General features: G+C 33.7%; 1 protein-coding gene across 1 annotated transcript; it reads right to left on the minus strand.

The window, feature by feature from the left end:
- Window positions 1-2,116: 2,116 nt before the first annotated feature.
- Window positions 2,117-9,347, minus strand: LOC107828998 (uncharacterized). The gene is made up of 5 exons (XM_016656407.2): window positions 7,476-9,347; window positions 3,328-3,480; window positions 3,167-3,238; window positions 2,644-2,857; window positions 2,117-2,432 (listed from the first exon to the last, which is right to left on the minus strand). The coding sequence occupies exons 1-4, from the start codon at window positions 9,273-9,275 to the stop codon at window positions 2,750-2,752; spliced, it is 2,133 nt and encodes a 710-aa protein (XP_016511893.1). The 5' UTR covers window positions 9,276-9,347; the 3' UTR covers window positions 2,117-2,432; window positions 2,644-2,749.
- Window positions 9,348-9,649: the final 302 nt, after the last annotated feature.

Here is a 9,649-nt window from a genome sequence, read left to right on the forward strand (position 1 = left end):
AGAAAAGCTGCTGATGAACCACAAAAGAAGTTTGGGAAGGGTACAAGGATAGGGAGACAAATGAGATGTTGTTTGTGCAAGACTCTTGGACATAACAAGAAAGGATGTCCATCAGCAGTAAGTATTAATGTTCTTTGTGCTCATTATTAGATGAATTCAATTACTAATATTTGCTTTGTTATGTGTATGCAGAGAAACCAAGGGGGGAGGGCTGGAACTAGTTCAGTTGGAGGTGAAATTGCTGAAAATGCTTCATCAACAGCAGTATGTGGAAGGGCTGGAACTAGTGAAAGTGCATCAGCAGTAGCAACTTCAACTATGGAAAGTGGCACCTTCACTCAACCAATCACTAATCTAAGCACACAACAATCAACTAATGTTGCTAGAGGTCCAAAAAGGAAGACCAATGAGCCTAGAAGAGGTGGTGCAAATACAGGGTCTAAGAGACCAAAGGCAACATGATATGGTGTGCTATTTGATTCAAGTGGCACTGTGATACAAAGGGTAAATATTTTCACTTAATTACACAATCAACAGATATGGTTTACTAGATAATCCCTCACTCACAACCTTTTATCTTTGTGCAGTCTGGAACTACTGACAGAGTAGTACACAATCCTTCTACACTCATAAGTTCTGTCCCTACCAATATTGAACTTAGGTTCAAACACCCTAGTCTAAAGTGGAAGGGTCGAGCTGCAGTTACACAAAGGCAGCTGCAAGAACAGAGTTACAGAAGGGCAAACTCTGCTACAACCATTTAAGCCACACCAAAGACACAATCCACACCAAGCAACCAAGCCACAACAGACATTAATTGAAGTGATCAACTGATATTTTGAAGACTTAATGATGGATATTTTTGTTAACTGCCTATGGTAGACAATATTTTGTAAAGTTACTTCATTATTTATGTTTTTGTTGATTGCAAGGCAACTTTCTTATTTTGGATGTTTTATTAACTGCCTATACCAGGCCATGATATTAGCAGTTCCTGTACTTGTAGCCTAAACCCAGGAAATAAGAAAGTACGCTATCAATCCTAAACACATAACATAAGAGCTAATATTTGAACAACTACAACCGCAATTATAATAGCAACAACTCTGAATTTCGACCTTTCTTGTGTTCTCTGACAATGGCATCGATCACTCTTCTTAATAAGACCTGCAAGAAAAGTCTTGTAGTGTTCTTCCTCAATCGCAGGATCAACCCATCGAAAAAAGCCACAACCTTCACCAATCTCATATCTTCGGCAACCTAGGAACCTTCTTCCAGGATTGGTAGGTGTTCGTGACATTTTAAGATCTGCAGCAGGTCCACAATAACACAAAGGTTCCTTCTTCATTGGTGAAGGAGAAGACGCGACAGTAGTTTATTTCTTGCCGGAGAAGAAGAAAAAAATTAACTTTTAAAAGAAAAGAAGATGGTACAAATTGATGGGCAATGAAGAATCCCAACAAAAATTCATTGTTGAAGCTAACACGAGAAAGAAGAAGACATCAGATTTGGATAGAAATCAGCTTCTATAATGTTCAACAATGGAGAATAAGGTAGAAAGAAGAAGATGATTGTTAAATAGGCCACATTATTACCGTTAGGGCTTTTTCAACTGCCCTCACGCCCCATACAGTCGTGTGAATCACGCACTAAAACCAAATATGACACATAGGATCAGGCTCGTGTCATAAGCGTTTATTATACACGGTTTGAAGGAGTGTAAGTGTTCAATTGACAAATTGTTAAGTTTGGGGACCGGCATGACAAAGTGGCTCAAGTATAAGTGCCATTTAAGCTATTCTGCCTAATTAATTTGAAAAGCACTTCTAAACAATAATTAGTGTTTGACCAAACTTTTAGATAATGCTTCTAAATGTATTTTTCTCAAAAATACTTTTCAATAAAGTGTTATTGGGGAGAAACTACTTTTTTTTTTTGCTTCTCCAAAAGTGCTTCTGCTTCTTCTTAAAAGAATTTTTTTTGTCTTCTAAAAACTGGAACACTTCAACTTTGAAAAAAAATGCTTTTGGGTTTGAAGAAGCTTGGCCAAACAGACTTATAATCTGTTACACGTCCACAACGAGAAAGGAAGACAGGTTTTTAAGGAGCTCAGTCATTTGCTAGATTCTATCCACAAGCTGATATTTAATTGTAACCTCTTATCATAAGATATAACATGACTCTAAAACAACATTGTATAAATATGACACTTCACATGTTACCGCAAAAAGAAAAGAAACTGAATATGCTCTTTTGCTGCTATAAGAACTGTACAAGTGTGTAGCTGAAAGAATGCTGGGACGAATATGGACCTTGGATCCTTTATTCACCTTGAATCTCTATCTGCCGTTGTCCCCAGATTTGGCTGTCAAGTCAAACATGGAACAATTTTGAATTGCATCATAGGTCAATGCACAATCGTGAACCACAGCCTACAAAATTAAATAATTCAGGATAAATTAGCGGGTAAGCTTCTAAGGAAAACTAGATTTTTCATGTTCAAATATACTCTTCAATGTTTCTACTTTCTAGTAATTTCAGCAGAACTTAATCACCAGAAAAAGAGATTTTCTAATTTGAATACCCATACTAACTCCAAAGCACACTGTTTAACTCAAATAAGCATTTAGAGGATTCACTTGCCTCAAATTGAAAGTCAAACTGAAACATCTCGGTTCATCATGGTCCTTTTGTTAGAATGGCTAGAATTTCAATCGTTTTTTGTGACAATGATTTGCACAGTCTACTACTATTTCAACGTGGACTTCAGGTATCTCAGAGCGGATCGTAACATTGCTCTAGCTTTCCTATCTGGGGTACATCCAGACAAAAGCATTTCTTCATAAACGGCGGGAACCTGAAAGCCAAAATATTTAGCATGATCCACACAACTAGGATGTAAGAATGCCAATCAGGTCAATCTGACAAAGACAAAAATATTAATGTACAATTCACTGCAATCCTATGCCATTTTTGCCAAGCCTGATTCTTTTGCTGCATCTAAAGATCTGAATTTTGGTTTTTAAATAAGAAAATTTAGTCATTAATATGCATAATATCACTTAAAAAGAAGATGCAAGAGACAAAATAATTATGACGCACCATACAAAAATGGAGACTCCAACACTATAACTATAGATGAAAGACTCCGCGTAAGAAGGTTTACCCTTTCAAATTTGTCCACACGTATCAAGGCTTTCATAAGAGTGGTGTACGTAACAACATCTGCCTTCATATGCTGCAGTTTTAGGATATGTATGTAAGTCACGAGACTATATCGTCATGAGCATGCCATGTATATATACAGAAAGGAAAAGGTGAACTCACATTTTCTTTCATATACTTCAATACAGCAAAAGCCTCAGCATCCCTCCGATCCTCACCAAATGCATTAATTAGTGAATTGAGAGCTAACAGACTGGGCTTTAGACCATCTCCCTTCATGATCCTAAAGGCATTTACTGCTTGTTCAGACAAGCCCTGTGGACGAAGAGAAACATTTTACATATGCAATCACAAGAAAACTTGATAATGAACATAGATCTACAGAAAACTAGAACGATTAAGCTAAAGTAGGAAGGTTATGCTGCAATGCAGGCATATGACCAGTGCCTGATGGACTTAAGCAAATCTTCCTTACGGATCCCTTTTGTTTTTGGTGGTGGTGGTTTTTTTTTTTTTTAGGATCACAAGTTCCAGCAATATTCTACAAAGTCCATACCTATTTCAAGTGTACCCACGCCTAAACCTAAATCTCAACTAGTTAGTATTACCTATATGAATAAGAATACAAAATAATAATAAATTAACTATTCATGTAAGTTTGACAAGGGTGGGTTGTTCTAGTGGTGAGCACCCTCCACTTCCAACAAAGAGGTTGTGAGTTCGAGTCACCCCAAGATCAAGGTGGGAGTTCTTGGAGGGAGGAAACCGAGGGTCTATCGGAAACAGTCTCTCTACCCCAGGGTAGGGGTAAGGTCTGCGTACAAACTACCATCCCCAGACCCTACTAGTGGGATTACACTGGGTTGTTGTTGTTGTTGTATCTATTCATGGAAGTTATCTATATTATATTAAAAACACGAAGGCCCTCAGCGAAATATCATTCGATTTTTAACCCTTTAAATTTTAATTTCACATTAGACAAAATAGTCATTTAATTATTTTCTTAATATTTAAGGCTTTAAAATTAAATAATTTTCTTATTAAATTTTTCCTTATTTGAACTACATAGGGATTCCTAATTTTTAGGTTTTAAAATCCATTAAGTATTTTTGAACTTATATAACTTCTTGCCTTATTTGAACTATGTAATATAATTATAATTCCTTCCATGTTATTTTTCCTAATATTTAGGACCTTGCAAATTTGAAAACTATCACTTGACGTGGCATTGAATTTTACAATAATTTGATTCTTAAGGAATGTGTATTTTTAATGTCCTTGTATTACCTTTCAAGATAAATTTTGAAAACTATGCGTGCAACTATAAGAAAATGCCATTTCTTTTTAAAATTTAAAAAGTCTAATAAGGGTTTTTTTAAGTCCTCGAATTATGAAAACGAGTAAAAGTAAATTACATGTTGCTCCATCAAAGATAGACAGGTGACTTTTAGTTCATAAGCATGTTACTTTTTCACCTTTTTCCTTATTTTTTGATTTTCATTTAATATATATTGACAAGAGTGATATCTCCTACTAATTATGGATGAAGTTTTCGGGTTAATTTCTATTATAACAAGTAAAGTCTATTTTTATTAACTTATTAAGAAACAAACTATTAAATTTTATAACACGCAAAAATTAAATAGTTAATGTTACTCAAACCATTACTAGGATATGATTATATAGAATATTGAATTCATGATATTTATAATTTCTCAGAATTATAAAATACGCATATGCTTACTGTCATGTTTTATTAGAATATCAAAATCACGTTAAAATTCTCTCAACACTATGCATTTTTCTTAATCTTTTCAATTACTTCTTTTAAATACTTTTGATTATAAATGTTTAATTACTTTATAAATTCATAAACAAATGTTCAAATTAAGATGAAAATTCAGAAGTTTGACTTTCACATTGGAAAATCTATTGAAAATTAGATGAGATAGTATTTCTACTTTGACTTAATTACTCTAAAACACACACAAAAAAGTCAAGTAACGATCGGTTTACTTTTTGAAAATAGACTTTCCATTGGATAATGAATTAATATTAAAAATTGAATCAATTAAAAATAATTGTTTCTTTAATGTTGAGAACAAGAATATTTTATCATTGAAATGACTAATTAGCAAAAGAATTTAATTCAATGTTTGTTCCTTTAATGTATTTCCAGGACATGTTGGAGACAATATAGGGAATATGCACAAAGAAACATTTGTCTATAAAGAACTATTAAGTGAAGTAATATTACAAATAAAATCTGATTAACTTAATTTATTATTCATATGTGAAAGCTAATATCAAATCACCTTGAATTTAACTAATATAAGTCACTAAAACTGGACCATAACTACTTGTCACATGTAAGTTATATTTTGTATCTTTTATTGTCATAATTTAACTTGTGAAATTAAAATAATAAAATTATAAAATTGAACTAAGTATTAAGTTGAATAAATTGATTGAGTTGATTGAGTATTTTTACAAGGTGAGTTTCTTCCTTTATTGAGTAATTAGCTAAATAAGATCAATAGCTAAGTTTGTTTTGTAATATTTTCACTTGGTGATTAATAAAAAATTAACTATAAAAAAAATCTAAATAAGATCAACAATCATCATTTTCAAAAACTTATACCTTCTTTTTTAACTTTTAGTTTATAATTCAAATGAATGTCAGTATAAAATATGCATAATTCTTTTAAAATTTTATACTCATTGAGACGGAATACACGCATAACGCGCGTATCCTAAAACTAGTACTATATTAAAAGCATGAAGGCCCTTAATAAAATGTCGTTCGCCTTTTTTACCCTTCAAAATATAGAGTTCACATTAGACAAAATAATAATTTTAGTATTTCATCAATATTTAGGAATAATTATTTAATTAATTCTCCTACAATTTAGGAATAGTTATTTAATTATTCTCTTATTATTAACAATCTAGGAATGTTGATAAAATTTTTCCTATTCGTTCTACTCCCTACGTTGGAGTAGTTAATACTTTTAAGGTTTTCGAGACCTTTTCTGTAGTTAAAAAAATTCTGCCTAGCCTAAATTTTCGCCTCTACGTTCAACTCCCTATGTTGGAGTATTAAATGTGCTTATTTTGTAGTTAATACCTTTTAGGTTTAGGAGACCTTTTTTTGTAGTTAAATTTTTTTTGCCTAGCCTAAAGTTTCGCCTCCTGTTCAACTTCTTATGTTGGAGTATTAAATGACCTTATTTGTAGTTAATACCTTTTAGGTTTATGAGACTTTTTTGTATTTAAAATTTTTTGCCTAAATCTCACACCCAACTTCTTTTTCTTTTAGGTTAGGAGTCTTTATTATTTGGTAAAATTTACAGTACCCGCGTTACGCGTGTACCTAATCTCAATATATAAATATACTTATTGAAAGTTATATTTGAGTATAAAATAAAAGGTTTAATTTTTTGAAATTGATGAATGTTGATCCTATTAGCTAACTCAATAAAGGAAGAAATTGTACCCTATAAAATTTCCTAATCATCATTCAATAAGTTCAATTAAACTTAGTTCCAGTTCTATATGTTCAACTTTTCAGTTTTAGCAAGAATGCATAGCTTTTGAAGATCTACGAGCTTTTCAAAAAGAAATTGAAAAGCTATTTTCAAGTTCATTTTAATAGACAGAAGACAATCTTCTTTCTTTCTTGCGAGCAAAGTACATATTGTTATATTTCTTTAATCAATAAAAATATATATGAACTATTATAAAAGCACAATGCCTCATAGCGAAATATTAGTAAACCTTTTTAGCCTTTAAAAATAAATTTCAAATAGAATAAAATTAAACATTTAATTATTTTTCCTAATATTTATAACTTTGAAATCAATTAAAATATTATGATTAAAGTATTAACTTAATTCTCCATTTTTATTGATTACTACATATCGAATCATAATATACATGGTTATTAAGACAAAAGCAATCATAAGATATTCTAATTTCAAATTACTAATAGATTCTTTTTTATACGTTAATTTAGTTTGTTACTTAAATAAATATTATTAGACAAGATCATGAATAAATGAATATTATTTATTATATGTGTGTCAATTTCATGATCAATATTTATTATTTTCAAGAACTCAAATTTTTACTTAATATTTAGTTGTGACTAAAACCATGCTTTGAATGTTATTTATATATATATATTTTTAAAATTATTCTCATCAATATAGGGTACACGCGTACCCTGAAACTAGTTCCCTAAGATGTAGTGAGCAAGTAGCTATGAAATATTCATAAAGCAATGCGTTATAGGTCAGAATAATATTTACCCTCTGTGCATAGGCATTGATCAAGGCATTATACATGGTTGAGGATGGTTTCAACCCTGCAGACTTCATCACCTCCAAGCACTCAATGGCATCATTGAACCTTCCTGACTGTCCATAGATATTAATCAGTGTGGTATATGTAACAACATTGGGCAGTAAGCCCTGACTCTGCATCTTACTCAACAAGCCCTTCACTTCCTCCCATTTCTCCAACTCACCAAAAGAATTAATCATTATATTGTATGTGGTGGTGCACGGCAAGCATCCACTTTCCTGCATTGCCTCAAACAGCTCCTCCGACTTATTGTGATGGCCATGCTTACTATGGCAATCTATTAGCGTGTTCCATGTAACAGTATCAGGTTCAATTCCATCCAATTTCATCCTTTCAAATGTAGACATTGCATGATCCAAACAATTGTACTTCCCAAAAGTATCAATCATTATGTTATAAAACTGCCTATCAGGATTCACCCCACTATTCTTCATTTCTTTAAGCACCTGAAATGATCTCTGCCACTCTCCTCTATCACGATAACTTGCTAAAATCCTACTAAACACAAACGAATTCGGCTGTACATTATTCGCTTCCATTTCTTTCAACACAATTCTCGCGCTTTCCCACCTACCAGCATTCCCATAAGCATCAATAAGCAAGCTATACGTAAGTTCATCCGGTGCCACCCCATTCCTCTCCATCTCCGACACAATATACTCCGCATCCTTCAAGGATCCAGTTTTCACATACCCTTTCAGAAGTGCATTATATGCCCTCGTCCTTGGCTTTAACCCGCCTTCTTTCAACTCCTCAAATACAGCCTCAGCCTCCTCAGTCCTACCTGAATTACCCAACTCAGATATCAAGGTAACAACAGTAGCAGTTTTTGGGCTCAGCCCATTACCTTGAACAACACTCATGAAAACTAAAGCTCTATCAACATCACCAGCTTTCGCAAAGCCCACAATCATATCATTCAACAATTGGCCATCAAGTTCAATCATATCAGCTTCAATTTCATCATAAAACTTCTCTAACATAGTCAAATCAATAGAATTACTACGAATAAGTGATTGAATAATCAAACTGTAATTAACATAATCAGATTGATACCCGTCTCTGCGCATTCTACACATCAAATTAAGTGCTTTTTCGAGGTCACCGTTTCGTGCACAAGCACCAATAAGTGCATTGTACGTTAACGGCGTTAAAGTTTGCCGCTGTGAAAGCAAAAAAGCCTCGTACAACTTCTCCGAGCGTCCCAGCGCGTGAATGAGAATTGAGTACAGCAGTTCGTAAGAGAAACAAACGTTGTGCTTTTGAAGCCACGTAACGAGTGCGTATGCCGTAGAAATTGAGGATGACGTGGAGGCAAGGTTTTTCAGAAGAGAGTGCCAGACTGGGGCTGGGACGGCTCGGTATGACTCGGCGAGTTTTAACTCGGCCGGGTCGAGTTGAGTGGGTGAAGTTGTGTCTGAATTGGGCTCAGTGGGTGTGTAAGTGGATAGAAATTGAATCAGAGGAGTGAAATCGTAACGGCGATTCGGGTACGAAACGACATCGTACTCTTCCTCTTCCTCTTCCACTTCGAGGTTATCGATATTGAATTGCTTGGAAATAGAGAGATGAGATGTTGAGGCGGCGAAAGGCGGTGGTCGGAGAACCTGACGGCGGTGAGAGGTTTGTAAACGGAAGTGAATGAACGGAAAACGTAGTTGCAACGGAGGGGAAAGTAACAGAGTATTCATTCTCCTTCTTCTTCTCCGGCAAGTGAAGGTTGAGGGGAGAGATAGAGCCACCATGTTTTTTCAGCTCGAATAGCTCCGCACAGATATTTTATACTTTAGCAAATAGTAGCATAGAGGTCCTTTTAACTGTTTGAAATGCTAATATAGTACAGTTGCTTAACAAAAGTATTTAACAGTTAAGTCCCTCAAGTTCCTAAAATCCTTAGTTACATACTCTTTATTGTAAATTAGTAGCAGATTAGTCACTAAAAAATAAAAATAAACAAACAAAGATGAAATTTAGTAATTTACGATACTTAGGTAAAACAACGTCCCAGAGTCTCCAATGGAAAAACAATAGGTCACTAGTTCAGATCATAATGTCAACACAGAGTTTCCTAATTTCATGTTTTAAATAACTTTTTTTGAATTACTAATTAACAAAATAA

The sequence above is a fragment of the Nicotiana tabacum genome, chromosome 23, assembly GCF_000715075.1.
Source record: "Nicotiana tabacum cultivar K326 chromosome 23, ASM71507v2, whole genome shotgun sequence".
Classification (NCBI taxonomy): Eukaryota; Viridiplantae; Streptophyta; class Magnoliopsida; order Solanales; family Solanaceae; genus Nicotiana; species Nicotiana tabacum.